Raw genomic sequence first — 17,932 nt, 5'->3', positions numbered from 1 at the left:
AAAAAAACTGGCAACCTCATAGGACATTTGTAACATTTGACAAAAATATATCAAACAGGCAATATTTGACAAATCCACCGAGTGTGTTTCGGAAGTTGTGACCACTTTGCTGCTCCTCTCCAAATGTGAACTGACCACTTGAAAACATGTCAGCTTTCTGAATGTTCTCCAGGTTTCTCTTTTGAAGCAGCCCATGAAAACTCAGGATAAAACGATTTGAACACATCTTTAATTCCTTCGGCATTTCATTTCTTTTTTTAAAGATTTTCTTATTAAAAGTTCTCTTGTTACTATGACCGACTTGTGACTATGCTCTAAATCTGATTAAGCAAGCAGCACCGTTCCCAGAACAACAGGAATGTAAGAAGTCTCGACTTTGGCTTTTGTGCTTACTTCGTAGCTCTCGATAAGATTGCAAGGTACTCAAGTTTTTAGATTTGTCACATCCATGTACTGTGCAGCCTCGTGGAGCATGTTCATTAGATAGTCACATTAAAATTTCCAGGATTTTTATATCCGTTGGTCATGGTATGATTTTGCGGGAAACTTTTGAATGTATATGAAATATTTTTTTTGTCCGTTCTTTTTTGATGCCACAGATTTTGTTTTGTTTTGTTTGTTTTTTGTTGTCGTGAACAAGGCTGCAGAGATTTTTTTGTTTCTTGGTCCAGTGGCGGGTAAGGCCCTGCTCTAATCCGGGTTATCAGACTCTAATCAGCTTAGCCCACGACTACCACTGCAAAATGGGCATTGTTAGTCTGGTTTGGTCTCCACTCATCTGAAGGGGACGGCTTCTTTCGTAGGACGAGAAACTTTATGGTCCATATGGCGGGTCGGCATGTGATGGACACTACAGCGGCGTCACCTGCTGCTGGGGAATACCCCAGGAAAATACTCGAGTACATGGAAGGCTTTCTTGTCTCCAAGGTAAGTCACAGGGTTCAAATGTATGAATACAAAAATGGAGTTGGACAAAAGTCAAATGTGATTTTATGATTGTTCTGTCAAGAATAATAATTGGATAAAATGTTATTTTGCATTAAAGTTTATTGCAAAAATATTCCCCCTTTGTTTACCGTTTACTCATCAAATTAATACTGTTTATTCAGTAATGTTTAGCGATTAAAAACTAAATATTTAGGCAATATCACACATTGAGGATTAATGCTTGTTTTAAAGCACACATTAGCAAAAGTCTTGGTTGAACACAAGAGTCACTATTTCCATGAAAGGCTACAGAAATCAGAATAATTATTCTTGTGAGACTAAAATCAGATGATTTGTTTTGGGCAGACTATTTTAATGAGAAGTCTTATTGTATACATTTGCAGTGCAAAATAGCCCCGCCCCCTCCTCACCTTCACATTATCCTCTCCTCCAAACCAGACTTTATTCACAGCCTGCGAGCTGGGCGTGTTCGACGTGTTGTCATGTGCAGGACGCCCTCTGTCCGCCGACGAAATCAGCCAAGCGGTCGGTGCCAGCCTGGACGGCACCCAAAGGCTGCTGGCGGCCTGTTGCGGCCTTCAGTTGCTTGAAACGCACCAGCAAAATGACCAAGGTGAAATAGACCACTAAAAACTCTATTTGGACTCTTGGAAAACTCATTTGCTGTCATTTCCCGATATGTTAGTGTGTTACAGTAACACAGAACAGGCCAGCCTCTACCTGACCCGCTCTGGTCCTGCAACCCTCTACCACTCCATCCAGTATAGTTCCAGAACCATCTACCTCTGCTGGCACTATCTGACTGATGCCGTCAGGTCAGTCAAAATTGCACATATTTAAATCCAACCGGTTTAAACAAGATGTGTGTAGTTTGAAAATATCACCCGTTTTGTATGTCACAGGGATGGAACAAATCAATATGAAAAAGCCTTCGGTGTCAGCTCCAAAGACTTGTTTCAGGCTCTCTACAGGTGAGAATATTTCTTTAATAAGCACACATAACACGAAACAAAATATTGGACTCACTCACCTCAAGGTGGCGCTGCACACGCAATGTCATCATTTGAATTTTTCTTTTCAGGGAAATCAATACCATTGATATTTGATATTTTCTATTATTATCGAACAGAGATAAATGAATTTTCAGTGGTGAGTTGCTTAAGAAAATACAAATAAACAATAAAAAAAAATATCGCATATAGAATCGCTATCGCGTTATTTTTCGGAATCATTTGTTCCATGAGAATGGATTTTTCTTTTCAGTGTGATCTTTATTTGTATGCTCCTCATAGCTGCGCCGTGTTGTCGACATTTGGTAATGCCAGATCGCATCTGATCATCTCACCAAAATGGCACCGTTTAAAAAGACCAATGCAAAAATATTCCAAATATGAAACGTGCAGTAACAATGTCATCCATCCTCGGAATGATGAATTTGTAATTTGCCGCTAATTGATTGAAAAACTAAATATCAACACCTGCTCACAATGGCCAAATGAGGAGCTGCGCTTGTTACGTCCCTGCTGATTTCCCTCGAGAATACCGAGGGGAAATTAGCGCGGGAAATTAGCGCGGGAAACAAGCGTGGAAGTCATCGAGGGCTTTCTTGGAGCAGTGACAAAATGATTCAAAGCTGGCTGCATGACTCACACACTTGTTTACTCCTTGCCATTTAACCAGCCGCATAATGCACCTGAATAATTTAGTCAAGTCTGGAATATGGTTGGAATTCTAACACACCGAAAAAGAAAAAAAAAAAGGCGAGGAGAAAAAGACAGAGACGTTTGGAAAATCAGAGCATGTACTTTCAAAGTTCTTCCGGACATTAGTGTGTCATCCGAAGTTTCAAACCCTTTTGCTCAAGTCTTTACATTTTGTGCACGTGTGTGTTGAGGTCTGACGAGGAGATGGTGAAGTTCATGCAGCTAATGAATTCCATATGGAACATCTGCGGTCGAGATGTGCTGACAGCCTTTGACCTTTCACCTTTCAAGGTCATTTGTGACCTCGGAGGTAAGCGTGTGTGTGTTTTGCTAATCACCGCAAAGTCATTTCTAGGTGGGGTCAGCAGGTGCACGGCCATTAACATTTCAAACCGTCGCGTTAAGTGAGAGACAGCTGGCTGAGGTGCACATTCATATTCATGCTGTCTCGTTTGTCCTGTCATACTTTGCAGAGACTCCAATTAAGTACACAAATGGCCTTCGTGACAGTTGACACATAATCACTCTTCTTAATGGCATCAAAACAGGAAGTAGCTCACTGTTCCATTGTGGGGAGGAAAAAACAATCTTAGAATGTATAATTGTTTAACCAATAAATTATTTCTACCAAATATCCCAATATATTATGTAATTACCCAAGTAGCCACAAGGGAGCGCTGTGAAGTCACTAAAACAGGGGAAACACAGAGGACATCCTTCGTCTGTACAGCTCAGTGTGTGTGTTGATATTTATGCATAATAATGGGAACGCCTCCGCCGAAATGAGTGTGAGCGGACAGCAGGGGTGCGAAGGGCGTGACCACAGCGTCCCATTAAGTCTTCGTCTCTCACCCAACATCTGTTAGGTCTGCACACACCTGCTGCTCAGCTCCTCCGGCTGTCCATCTGTCCAACTTTGTGCCAAGCTGCAGAGATGAATATTGAATCCACTGTCGCAGCATGCATCATTGAAATAATGAAGAAGAAGAATTAATTGGAATAATTGAGTTGATTTTTATTGCGCCGTTCAGGGGGACCTGAGGGCGCTTATTCATAATCAACTAATTGTTATAATAAAGGTGCCCCACACAGATTTGTTGATGTTATATTTAAAACACATTTTATTTATTTATTTATTTATTTGGACCTTCTGTAGGTTGCCATTTTAGTGAGCTACAATTTACATCTTAACTCTGCGAGGACGGTCTCATCAAGCATTTGCGAGTTAGACAACAAGCCGTAAAACGTACGGCAACAGTCACAAAGCTCCCATAAAAGGAGCTCATTAACAAAGTGACTCATCCAGGTCACTTTGGGTCTCGTATGTTGTGATGCCGTGTTGAGCTCGCTTTTATTTCGCAACGTTGCTCTTTGATTTTCAACCTCTTCTGACCCCCCCCCGTTTGATGTGAGGGCTGATGCTTGTGCATGTCAAAAGACGGGATTGTGAGAAAATTGACAAAAGGATACAAACGACGGCATAAGTGGAGAATTGGACCGTACAATGAAAGAATGAAGGATCCAAACACACACACACACACACGCACACACACACACACGCACACACATGGTTGTCATTTTGTCAAAATGAGATCTTTTGATCCTGTTTTCCACCTCACTGCTTTTCTGTCCCTCCATCAAATTCAAACACTCCTTTTCCTGTCCATCTGCCTCAGATTGAGGTTGATTTTAAAAAAGTATGACAATAACCGGCCCACTCTTTGCCCTTGTGTGCTACTTCAGCACTTTTTACACGGATCGGGCTCAAGTGTTAAACAGTGTCGCAATATCCCGATTGTGTGATCGTCAACATTTAGCTATTTCCGTGGAAACAAATGTCGTTGACGCTACTGACGATGCATATTCCGATTCTTCGGCTTGAACGATTCTTCTTCTCCAACGGGACAGTCGGCGCTTTGTTTATGTACGACGCATCTGTCTCTCTGTCACTCCAAATGCAATTCAATTTGGTCCGCTTTATTGACATGAATGTTAGCTGAACCGTGTCCACAGAGGCTACGCTACACAACTGAATACAAATCATGCAATAATAAATAATAATGGCCACATACCTGCGAGCATCTGTTCTACCCCACTGACTTTATTTGTCCATTTGTGAGTGATTTCCTACCATTTTAATTAAGGTTGTGTGTCTTCATGCTGCAGTGACTCAAAGTAATTTTGTGCTTTCTCGTTCTCTCTCCCGAGGCTGCAGCGGAGCATTAGCCAAGCAGTGCACGTCGGCCTACCCGGAGTGCGCAGTGACGATCTTTGACCTCCCCAAGGTGGTGCAGACATCCAGGGAACATTTTGTCAAGGAGGCTGACCACAAGATAAGCTTCATTGAAGGTAACTTCATTATCACTCTGGCAAAAAAAAAAAAAAAGACCTCTCTTTTTTTAATATGTGTTCACTTAGGGGACTTCTTCAAAGACGATTTACTCGAGGCGGATCTTTACATTCTTGCCAGGATCCTCCACGACTGGACAGATGAACGTTGCGTAGAACTGCTCAGCAGAGTCCATAGAGCCTGCAAACCAGGTTTGGGAGTTTTTTCTTCCTGCTTCGACATCAGTTTTAAATGTATGGACTTCTTAAACTGTTATTTATAGAACCTCTCAAATGAGTTTTAATGAAATAAATTAAATAAAAAGTTTCCATTCATGGACAGAATGTAACCGCACATTGAAATGAACAAATATGACTTTTTAATTTTTAAATATTGTTTTAATGACATTATCAAACGCCTTATATAGAATAGTTGCTAATTTTACTTTTTTAAATTTTTTTAACTCATCTTAATTTTAAAGTTACTGATTGCTCCTACAGGAGGCGCTATACTGCTAGTGGAAGCATTGTTGCATGAGGATGGCTCCGGCCCGCTTACCGCGCAGCTCTACTCGCTAAACATGCTGGTGCAGACGGAAGGTCGAGAAAGAACAGGGGCTGAGTACAGCGCCCTGCTGGCTGCCGCCGGGTTCGCCAAAATCCAGTACCGTCTCACAGGCAAAATCTATGACGCAGTTCTGGGACTTAAAGAAGCATGATCTTTGGGGGGGGAATCATTTATGGAAATAATATTCATGACAGTTGCCTCAGAAGTAAATGAATATGCCTTTATCACATTCATTAAAAATTGATTGTGATTGTGGTTATTCAATACCCACAAAAATTCTCTTTTTTTTATTATGATGCAATGTCAACAATTTTTTCCTTCATGCATTATGGGTTCTGGCATATTCTACGATTTTTTGGTCATTGATTTGACCTGGTCTTGTCATTCCTACCTGGCCATTTTCCGTGTCAACCAATCGGCTCGCTCCCTGCCCAGCTGTTCTGTCTAATAAGTTGGAGAGTATTTAGGTAACCAAGAAACTTCCGACGCACTTTTCGGATTTTTTAATGGCAATTGTTGGTGCATTATTGTTGGTGCAGACATATTTTTTGTTTATTTGTTTTCATGATGATGAACTCACTTGATGAACTCCGTTTTCTCTCTCAATCCTAAATCCTTTTCGAGCTTCTTACCATTCTCAGAATATATATGAGGCCAATTTTTTTTGTGTGCCTCTTTTTCACTTTCAGCCACATAACACAAAGGGAGGCTTATCGCCAAATCGGCATTAAGTGATCGTTTTAATGGGAGTGTGCCTTCGTGTGCTGTCTGAGCTTTTGACCGTTTGATTCATTAAGCTCCAGAGTAGACTTTCTCAGAAGTTATAAATATTTCACAGTAACACTGAGTGCTACGGCTGTTCATGGAATTTAGCTCCCGAACACTTTCTCTGTATTCTCGAAGCACAATTCATTTCAATTGATTAAAACAGATGACATCTCTACATTCTTGTGAGTATAAACTGGTTCATGTCATGTTTATATTTGCTCGACATGTACTAGTATCACAACTGTTATTCTGAGCGAAGAAAGAGGAAATTGACAGAATGGTGTCAACAAAGTGACACCAAGTGAACAAAACTACCTTCATGCCACATCTTGCCATATTCTGTCTTCTGGTAAAGTGTAAACACCAAATACCCTGAGATGAAATTAAATAGCCCGCAAATGTTTTCAAGCATGAAAAGAAATACCAAATGTGAGCATTAAAGTGATTGGAATCAACCCTGAGTTCATCGTTGAGCAGAATCCCGGCTCCGTATTCAGTCGACTGTAAATTTCGCCTTCTCTTCCTCACGATAATTCTGAATTAATCAGACCTCCAACCGCCGCAAATGAGAAAAGATGTCAAATCCACAAGGGCGGTTTTACAAAGAGTCAACTTAATGAGCGAGGATGAAGTTCTGAAGCTGGTGACACTTTGACCTGTGTAGAGACTTACTGATAGAACAAATTGACACTAATGGGCTCCATAGACATATGTCTTCATTTTTTTCTTTGCCGAACCTTTCCAGAGATTTCCCCCAGACCATTGTTTCAAATGAATCCCCAACTGAATTATTGAACTTAACTTTAAATACCTTATCACGTCTAAGCTTTCATTCACAATGAAAGTGGATTAGACAATGCAAAAAAGTTGATATCCTCAGGCTGACAGATGAATATTCTGTAGGTGATCTGAGGACATCTAGATGTCTTCCTTTGAGTGAAACCAGAAAAACATACAATCCCGAAATAACTGATGGCTCAGGGTCAACGACCTATGATGCATTTTGCATCCATCTTGCCTGTTTCTTTCTTTCTGGCTGTAACACAGATAAGAATTTCTAAATGTATTATTAAATGGAAAACCATCTTGTGGAATTGGTGCCACTATACATGGTTATTTATCCTACATGTGTATCCTCCAGGAAGAAGATGAAAAGCTGAGAACAAAAAGTCTCATGAGTATTATGACACACAGAGCTGACTTGAGGCCATGTGTGTATTTTGTGTGAGTGCAAGCGTTGAGGACGCAGTCACCTGTCTGCATTCCCTTGAGTATGTGTGAGAGTACAACACGGTTTGGGCACACGCTAAATCTGTTCCGGAAGTCACGCACCTTCACACCCTCCAGCTCCAGGATGCCACTTTAAGATAACAACTTGGGGCCATTTTAGGGAACACTTTATTTGTGAGTTTGAGTCACACTTATTAAAGCTCTCAGCTCTTTGGCTGGTGTAAATTTAGTACGTTTTCACTAAAAAGGGAACGTTAGGAAGCCTCACTTGGGCCGTGCTTGCACTTGGCGTACGATTGGCTGTGCACACTCTCATGCATGTTCAATGCAGACATGAGAAACCTTTTGTAATACATTATATAAATATAAGCAGAAAGTCAAAACTCTTATTATATTATATTATGTTATGTCATGTTATGTTATGTTATATTATATTATGTTATGTTACGTATTATATTATATTATATTATATTATATTATATTATATTATATTATATTATATTATATAAATGGTTTTTGAACCTATATCCATCCATGAATGAGTTGAAAATATACATTGCTTGAAGCCCTATGGCAAGGTTTAGTCAGTGTGTGTTTGTGTGTTTGTGTGCGTGCGTGTGTGTGTGTGTGTCGCGGTGTGAGAGTGAGGATACACTTCACTACTTAATAATGACTTTTTTGCCCTTCCTCCTCTCTGTCACTTGCAATCGATTCTGTTTTTGTATCTTTGTCCTGCCCCTTAGCATGGCCAAATACAGTCACACACACATGCGCATACAGTACAGACACACACAGACACACACACAGAGTGAAGCTGTCCGGCAGACATATTTCAGCCAAAATTCTGTCAAGTCTCCTCGCACATGCTCCCTCTCCCAGCCTCCCCAAAAAAGGAGCAAATACATGCAGTGTTTGACGTCAACTGTGAGGCAAGCCGTAGGGAATGGCTCCTGCCAACTGCTTCTCTTTATTAAAGTGATTTTTCACAACGTCAATGCCGCTAACGAGTAGCTGTGGAAGGCACATCCACGCACATGAATACACACACGGCAGCCACACTGAAGGTGACATCTAAATTGTGTTTACCAAAAAAAGGCCCTCAAACATGGCCTCTGAACCAGTAGCGAGCAAATAAAAAGCTTGTCACTTGGAAATTGTTGATGTGGGTTTAGGGTGGAGACAAATCGCTTTCTAAATTAGAAGCTTCTTGGTTTGAATCACTTTTCATTAGCTTGAGTGTGCTTTCTATAGATGATTATATCAATAGCAATCATCCAAAAAATCTCATTGACAATTAGAAAAAAACTCACTGCAAATGAACATTGGCGTTAGCCTCGCATCGCTAGCTTTGGCTAGCCCGATAGCACAGAGACTCACGACGACCAACAAACTTTCAATATCACCATCAAAATGGAGTATAATATTTTCATGAATATTTAAACAGCTGTTTCTGTTGGTGTATTAAAAACTATGGTACTTTTCCAACCCTTCCATTTAATCAGACATACCCGACATCACAACAAGGCAGTCAGTCATGTAATTTAATGAAACCTAACACAATGTTCTTTTATTCATACAGCAACATATATTCCGCCATTGAAATCTCACATCTGACTTGTAAAGTAGGTGCTCTTTGCCTTTTAGCATATCTCGTTTGCAGTATGTTTGTGTCTTGCGGTTACTGCCTGAATAAATATTCCCGCACGGAAATTATCAGCAATTATCCAGTAGCCATTTTGGATACACTTGAATTGATGTAATCATTAGTTCAGGTTTATTCCACAGTGAGCGATATCACTTTTTGTTTTTTTGCTCTGACTGAACCATTATCAAGTTAATGAAATTTACACCTCCATGGCTTCCGTTGTACCTGAATGCTTATCATGCATAATCGCTACCCAATGATGGGGTGGTAGTCATAGTCAGTCTGCAGCTTTTGCGTGAAGGGGTCAACTACAGCACCTTAATGGGGAGATGATTCATCTGCTGGAGGTTATTACTCACAAGAGCATCTGGCCTTTTTTTAAAGATCACAGTTTATTTCAGAAAACCACAGCGGGAGCATTAACATATTTCCCATGATTGTTTTCATTAGTGCGTAAATGCCAAGGTCACCCCACTGACTGTCGCGCAAGGAGCCGTGCAAAGCCCACAAGCTGTTTGGGATGATCAGAAGATAGACAGGGATGGCTAATTTAGAAGAAACAGCCACAATCTGAGTTTTGCTCTTTTAATGACCTTTTTCATAGCAATCATTTTGTCATAGTAAAAAACTGTTACATTTATGAGGGTTCTGTTCCCTTTTATTTCAATTTAAATTGTTGTTTGATTATGTTTGTCCTCGTTCTCGCACTGACTCAGTTATAAGATGATTAATAATTAATATAAGATCATTCATAATTAAATTAATAATAATTTGTCCTGCACTTGTTGTGTGAGTTAGCCCGTCTCCCTGGCAATACTCTCCACAAATGAAGAATAGCTCAGACTTTCGGTTGCACCGGTGAGACGAGATGGCTCAAGTATGAAACTCTTTCACTGACAAAGTCTCTGAGGCAGTGAAAAGTAAGTTCACGTAGCCGTGAATTCCCGGGAGAACCTGCCTTTCACCATTGACAGCCGCCTTCTCCTTCCTGCATTCCATGCACCGCAAATCAAACCAAGTGTCCAACTTGCGGTTCTCAAAATAATGTTTTTCAAATGTGTAAACATTCAAACTAGTTATTGAATGCAATATTTTTGCTGATAAGAGCAAGAGAAGAACGCTGATCTGAATCTTACACTATTTAATTTAGCGATACTTTGCATGTAAAATCCCGTCATTTGTGGACTGAGAAGAACAAAACTAACAAATGCTGTTTTCTTATTTTCAATCCGTAATAAATCTGCCACGTCCTTCAAGTTGTTTTTATTGCCCCGTTGACTTGTCATTGTTGTTCATTCGTCCTTTATGTCCATTTTCAGAAGGACGGAGGATTACTCAAGGAGGATCTGAGGTAAAGAACACAATCCGCCCACACAACCTCTAAACATTGATCGATTTGTTACTCAGGCTCAGACTGTTAATTTTGGATCGCCTCATTTTTAGACAGCAAATAATGTCTGCATGTGTCTGTTTACTAGAGAAGGCAAATCCAGTTCGAGAAAAAACACGTGTTTCGACTCAAGCAGGTGCAGCTTCTTCACCAGCCGGTTGAGGAGAAGCACCTGTGTGAGAACATGGCGTCCTCCTCATTATGCTGACAAACGTTCCATGGAAACTCTCCATTCTTTCCTTGTTCCTAGCTCTTATCTTTTGTGCATCCGTGCTCCCGGTGTTATCCGGGACAACGGTTACGCTAAACTGCATCAGCCCCTCCCCCTCCCACCTCCGACATAGAAATGACCTTCACCACAGCGAGACGCAGCAGAAAATGGAAAAAGGCAGAAAAACAAGGAATGGTATGAGTGGGGAAAGTCTGATGGAGGGGTGCAGGGGAAAGGCGACGGGGGGCCATCTTTAAATGGAATATGGGGGATATGAATAAGATGATGGGGGAAAAAAAAGAAAATCATTGCAGAATGAGAAAATGGGGTCTGAGTAAAGGAGGCTCTTGACAAGATCAGTCAGAATGTCTCACCTCCCTCTTCTGTTCAATCTAAAACGGAAGGCGCTATGTATTGGACAAATAATTGAGCGTACCCTCCGGGAACATTGTCTCGCACGGATCGGAATGACAGGCGAAAGATGAAGTGAGTCCATCTGCGTTTGACCTTCTCTTTAACCTTGTTTAGCCTCCTCACACTGCGCCACAGAGACGGCGAGCGAGCACATTCTCCACAACGCTGCAGGCGTCGCCATCTAAAACTCCCTCTTTTTTCCCCCTCCACTCTGAGTCATCGCAAAGTCATAAATACTAAAGCGGGTAAGGAAAGATTATTTGAAAACTATCTCATACGTTCAGAGGGAAAGCGTGACTGTCAGCTCCGGCGGAAAAAGAGTGAGCGAAAATATAGAGGAGCACTCATGCTCTCTCTCTCTCTCTGCTTTTAGCATCAAGCTTACTCTTCCTTGCTCGACCTCGCTCTTCACGCTGTATAATCTTCAACTCATTAGCATTTAAAAAAAATAATATCGTTTATGAGTCATGCAGGGAGAGCGCTTTGGTGAGTTTGTCATGACTTGCTTATGAAAGCAGAGTCACCGCGTTTGCTTGCTGCAAGATCCTCTTCGGGGGTTGCTGCCAAAACAAAGACGAGGGAAAGCACAGTTGGAGGTTGGGGACAACTTGTCATTGTTTACATTTTGATATTCTGCTGGAAAAAAAGTCGTGCTCGTATTTTTGGCTAGAGTACACAACACGTCTTGTTTTTCATACTAGGCTTTAAATCAATTCACCTTGCTTAAACTAAGATCACAGAGGATTAATTTCTGTGCAGATAAATCATCTTTAATTCCAATCTATTCCATTGTTGTCTTTTGTCTGCCAAAAATAGTTTCTGCACAATCAATGCAGCTATTTTTCACTCAAGACCAACTGAAAGCACATTTTACATTTTATACAAATGTATTGTCTTCTGTAATCTGTAATCCAAACATACATAACTTCCTACAATACCAAATTCATCAAGGTCAACAAAACACAAAAAGGGTTTGAACTTTACTGCCAATCCCTCTCAAATATGAAAGTGTCCATCATGTGGGCTGACAGACACGAATGAAGCCCCAAAGTAGAAGAGTTGAAAAGATAAAACAGACATGAGACAAAATAACCTTGGAATTGGAAGTTGAATCTAACAAATCACAACAGACCGTGTTGCTTATACAATCAAAAACAAAAGTAGTTTTTGTGATTTAAATCCAAACCAAGTGTATACAAGTACCAAATCATTGTCACATCAAAGTGATCTTTCAGGGAAAACCCATCATGATATCTGTTTTCAGCGATTAGCATAATAATAGACACCCCGTTGCATAAAAGTGGGAGTCTGGCAAGATGCGAGATGAGGCGGAATAAACAGTAGGAGGGGGGCATCGCAAATGTGACCAACCAAGTGTTGCAGTCAAAAAATGTCTGAATGTTGAGGTGGTCTAATTTATTTCAGTAAGTGTTCAAATGAGCCAGAACAAAGACAAAGTGACAAAAAAAAAAAAAAAAAAAACGTTCTGTTGTACAAAATGGAAATCTGGCTTTCTGTCGGGTCAAGATGATGGCGTACTGCCGTGTTTCCGAACTTTATTCAGAAAAATCTCATACCACGTCAACAAACAAAAATGGTACAAAATGTATAGATAGAGAAACAAATAATTACTCAGCGTGAAATCTGGAAATTCAAATAACAACTAACTAGGGTTAGCTAACTCATATTAGGGTTAGTTGTAATGCTTATCTCAGGGCATGCCCCACCTAAAGCACAAAAAAATTTGTGATAGGCTATAGATTTTAAGTGTTGATTTGTCCTCAAAACTAATTTGACTCGCGATTGAAAGAAAGCCAACATTATTGCTAACGGTTACGCAGAAGCTTTGCTTCACTTGCCTCGGCAGATTCCATTTCAGACCTCTTTGTTAGGGGAACAAAAGGTGAACACTTGGCTGGACCAGAGGGACTTTGACTCCGCATTAATCACGGTGTCTGCGGCGAGCCCCTCGTCCCATTAACACTATTATAGCCTCCCCGCAGAACTTGGCCCACATGAATTTATCAGCATGGCCCCGATAGTTGAGTGGCAGCTGTGCTATCTGACTTCGCTGCTGGAAGGAGACTGCTAATTCACAGGTGCAGCACTGCCCGATTCTTTCATTGTGCGCCATAACGTTTCCAAGTTTGCAAATACGTAGCCGCTATGTTTTCAGCGCGAGTTAAAGCACACGTGCTAAAGATGAAACCCACTCCAAGGTGCATGCACTCGAATGTTTTGAAAGAGCTCATCACGCAGAGAGCCATCTCAGCGCCGCAGGGTCTCAACAAACACTCGCATCAACACCAATTTTATTGTTTGCACTCTAACAGCCTCTCCGTCGAGGTTAAGCCGCCCCCGGCCCGCTACGCTAACTGCCTTGACATCGGAGAGCCTCTGATGTTTTCATGACAAGGGTCAAGACACGTTGACGTGGGTGAATGTGTCTCATCCCAAAGCACCTGAGAATTTAAAAAAAAAAAAACTCGTTTGTATCGTGACATCGCTGGCACTTTTTGAGGCAAGAAAAGACGTACGGTATGAACTTAGCTAACTTAGCTGTCAATGACTTGGGCCACGATGGATTGATCGGCGTTATCCAAGAAATGCACTATGCTGCTTTCCCTCCCTCCCTTTGTGCAGAATGATACTTGACAACTATGCTAATTTATTCTGATTTGTGATTAGGAGCCCACAGTCATACGCCTCACATCTTCTTTCCTCCATTTAACATGACCTTCCCAAGTCTCTGTCATACCAATATGCCTCATTGCTGCACTATAGGGGTGCTTATGCACAGAGAGCAAAAAAAACTCGGAAATGCTGAAAAATACTGACAGGCAGACACAAAGATAAAATGTATGAAAAAGAAAAGACAAAAACAAAATGCAAAGCTGCTCTCCTTGTTCAAACACACACATACACACATGCGTTGCGCAAGAGCAGAGCACTATTGACTGACAGCAAAATTCCAGAAAGGCAAAATAAGAAAGAAAATAAGTTCAAGTACTGGTGGAACAGGAAGCGGTGATGCATTTCAAACACACGCGAATACAAACGTGCACGGATGCACACCTGGAGAAGAAAAAACGTACAAAGTAAAGTATATATATATATATATCTCAAAATGAGCCGTAGTTTAATGTTTGAGTATACCTGAATGTTCTTTGACTTTAATTTGTCTCCTCCATCCTGAGGATGAGCAAGAGATTAGTCACAGAGAGATAGACGAGATTAAGACGTGGAAGGAGGATCAAGAGGAAGGATGAGAACAAAAGATAGTGAGTGATCTTGAGCAAGGAGAATATTCCTGGAACCAAAAATTCCTTTTTGTGCACTGTGCTGTGAAATGAATGTTTTTACATGGGAGTCGCACAAAAGCAGATACATTTATAAAATACTCATTTATTTTAGTAGTTCAATTCAATTCATCACCATCAAATCAGCACCCGCCATGACAGCAAGTTCCAAACCTGCGATTCACAAACAAGCTGGCTGAGAGTTTTTTTCCAGTTATGTAAATAGAGAGAATTCAGATAAATATCATCTGGAAGAAGGCCATGGCAACATAAATAACATTACGGCTGCTTTTTATTTATGAATCTTCTTTTAGCCTTTCCCTTCCATTTTCACATCAAATCCAACCTGCTTCATTTTCAATTCCGCCAGTAAATGGTTTTGTTTCTTTTTCTAGCTCCAACAGATCAAGCAGATTCAGGTCCTGAGAGTGCCTGACAGGTGCAACCACACCATAATTCGATTGGTCGCTCACATGTCTCAAGGTCTCTCGAGTTGTCTGATCACAACGGGTGTGAGAGAAAAATAATTGCCATCTGTCATATTAGCGGCTCAGCTATCACTCAGCTAAATCACTAAAAATTCTTTCCGCCCGTTATTTTCCGCATGTGAAGTGTCAGCCACGCAATCAATTGCGCAACCCATACTGATTTGTTTATTTGGATTTTGCTTATTTTCCTGACATGCTTATGCATGCCTATAAGGTGACTCTTTCGTAAGCGTGCTACAATTTCGTTAAAAACGGCAATTAAAGCAGCTGCAACATGATTTTCTTTCAAAGTCAATCCATGAAGGTCAGCCTAAATGATTAATGTTCTATACTGATTGATTAGGCCTGTGATTAATTGCACATCACAATTGATAAAATTGATGGAAAGGAAAAAAGGACGAATAAAATGACCGTAAGTGATGGGACAGTAACAAAGTCCAAATACTTCAAGGTGTGTTACTTTTATTCCTTATATTTAAAAAAAGTTATCAACACTAATGAATTCAATTTACAAGATTGATTCCGATGTCTTTGTACTCAATGGCTAACAGTGATTGCCGTCTTTTTGTGGCATTTAAGCTAAACGTATCTTGGCCCTTAATAGAGAATGAACCCACATTGATCGCCTCAAAGTGCAGGACGGAAGTCAAATAACTGATTTTCCAAAATGTCACGTCGGCGCTCTAACGATGCCCGCAAGACACAGCGGGGCACTTTATAATGTTAATGCTTATTTATTGCCTTTTGACACTCAGGTACCTTTTTAGAAAGAGCTGCTAAAATGTGAGCACATTCCATGCTATGACTCAGCACCATCTTGTTCAGAACGCATATTAAACTTTTCAATGATAATAATGCCGCCAAGCTGTAATCAAAGTCTGGACCCCGATGAAAACGTAATGTTTCCCCTCCCATTCAATTTGTTAATCAAATTGTATTTATTTTGCTAAATGTGTGGCGAGGCAGGCTGCTTATGATATTTGGCAGCTTTCAAATTAATTCCCCTTGCCATCATCATTAGAGGGGCCGTAACCTGTTGATGGTTTATTTGGAATTTGTTTCGCTTTCGGTATAAATCGGCCTTGCAAAAAAAAAAGTCCCAACTGAGCTTGTCTTATTTTGAAATCTGATTGTTATTAACTTCCCATCTGAAGAAAAAAAATAAAAATAAATGCAGTGTAAGAGCTTGTTAGCTTGCTGCATGTGAATTTCAAGGACAGCGAAGGACACTGAAGGCAAAGTGCATTTTTTTTTCCCCAGAAAAAAAAAACAAGAAGTGTGTTCTGGCACCTGAGAGCAGATTGTCATTCAGCAGGCGTTTGATGGCGTCAGGCACTTCTCCACTGCAGATGTGACGCAAACGTTTCTCGCCTCTTCGCTGTGTCATCCTCCCCCTCCTTCCCCCCCCCCCCTCACTCCTTTCCTCCACCTCCTCTCATCCTCGTCTGGCCCGCAGATGCGGGTCTCTACCCTCTCGTTGTGGCGTTTTCTCTCCAGATCTCTGCCCTCCCACCTCTCTATTTTCCTTTCTCCCTGTCTCTCCATTCTCTCAGCAGAGATGAGTGGGTGGAATGAGGGATTGTGCCCTGGAGATTGTTGTGCCATCCGCTTTTCAGATGGGCCTGCCAGCGTGTGTGTGTGTGTGTGTGTGTAGCCTCGTGTGTGTTGACGAGCCCTCACACAACAAGAAAATCGAACTGTCCCTTTTAGGTAGACTTAAACGAATTATTTGATTTACTGGGTCGTTGCTGTCATCGCACAAATGCATACATCTTGCTTACAGAATGGCGGGCAATTTTCCACTGGCTCGCTTTATTTGATTTTGTCTGCAGCCGCACGACTTTTTTGTTCCCTCTGATGTTTTTTTTTTTCTTATCTAGCCTCATTTCTCTTTTCTTCATAGCAAGAAAGAGTATACCCCTCCTTTCTCGCTCTCTCTTGCCTGTCTTTTTACATTTTCACAAATCTTTTCACTTCTCATCCCTTCCTTCCTCCTCCTCCCCCTTCCTCATTGGACATTTTTAGACGGTAAATCCCATCCCTTCCTATACAGCACTCGACTGAGAGTGTATGGAAGAAGCGAGGACATGGCGTCTACACAGCCTCAATTAAACACGAACATTTTCCTCAACGTGACCAACCCTCGACCCTTCCGTCAATAGAAATGAGATGTTTGGGTCAAGTGTGATAAATGGCAAAAAGTAATGTGATAAGACCAATCCTCCAAGCAGGAACACGGTACAAGAGTCATTTGTTTGTTCCAGCTCACGTATTATCTTATTAGTCTACGCAGGTGTAAGCTATTGTGTTGTCCCCCGAGTGTGTTTTGCAGCAATCATTGTGGGTGCGTTTTTCAGCCAAAGAAAAAGCAGTGACACATTTCCTCCCCACCACCAAATAATTGCTTTTACACAACAGCAGTGATGTGTTATTCAGGCCGTGTGTTGTCTTAAGGCCTGTTAAGATTTTTTTTTTCAGGTCATTTCATCCATCTCTCCATCAAGAATGGCGACAGGGTTCCATGTAGCATTTAGCCGTGATCTGTCGGGTCTTTCTCACAAACGGCTGCTGTCTGAAAGATTAATGGCTTGCCTTAATCTTGCACTTAGAAAATGCCAATATGAGGTCCTGAGGACATACTGAGCTGCATGGGACTAGAGACCCCTCATTTGTTTGCTATCAGCGTTCACCTTTCAAGGGCCTTTCATTGTTCCCAACTCTCTCGTGTTATGTGACGAGACCTAAAAGTACAAGAAATCATTCTTATTCACATCAGGAAACTATTTGCTGACTCAGAAGAGCGGAAAAATACGAAAATTCAACCTGATTATAGGATGCACGTACCTTGCTTAACTCATTGAGTGCCAGCCCAGTTAAAATGGATATTTGACGTCTATAACCGTCAATGGGAGTGAATGAGTGGTGAAAGGTCATACCTCG

General features: G+C 41.1%; 1 protein-coding gene across 1 annotated transcript; it reads left to right on the top strand.

Moving 5' to 3' along the window:
- Positions 1-650: 650 nt before the first annotated feature.
- On the top strand, positions 651-5,802 carry asmt (acetylserotonin O-methyltransferase). The gene is made up of 8 exons (XM_037240490.1): positions 651-927; positions 1,387-1,561; positions 1,634-1,763; positions 1,851-1,919; positions 2,843-2,961; positions 4,860-5,000; positions 5,070-5,192; positions 5,481-5,802. The coding sequence occupies exons 1-8, from the start codon at positions 817-819 to the stop codon at positions 5,696-5,698; spliced, it is 1,086 nt and encodes a 361-aa protein (XP_037096385.1). The 5' UTR covers positions 651-816; the 3' UTR covers positions 5,699-5,802.
- Positions 5,803-17,932: the final 12,130 nt, after the last annotated feature.

The sequence above is a fragment of the Syngnathus acus genome, chromosome 21 (genome assembly GCF_901709675.1).
Source record: "Syngnathus acus chromosome 21, fSynAcu1.2, whole genome shotgun sequence".
NCBI classification, from domain to species: domain Eukaryota; kingdom Metazoa; phylum Chordata; class Actinopteri; order Syngnathiformes; family Syngnathidae; genus Syngnathus; species Syngnathus acus.
This window is presented reverse-complemented; position numbering and strand designations above follow the sequence as displayed.

Coding starts and splice junctions, on each gene's coding strand:
- asmt (XM_037240490.1), top strand. CDS start 817: ATGGTCCATATGGCGGGTCGGCATGTGATGGACACTACAGCGGCGTCA. Junction 1,562..1,633: donor GCACCAGCAAAATGACCAAG/GTGAAATAGACC, acceptor CCGATATGTTAG/TGTGTTACAGTAACACAGAA. Junction 1,764..1,850: donor TATCTGACTGATGCCGTCAG/GTCAGTCAAAAT, acceptor TGTATGTCACAG/GGATGGAACAAATCAATATG.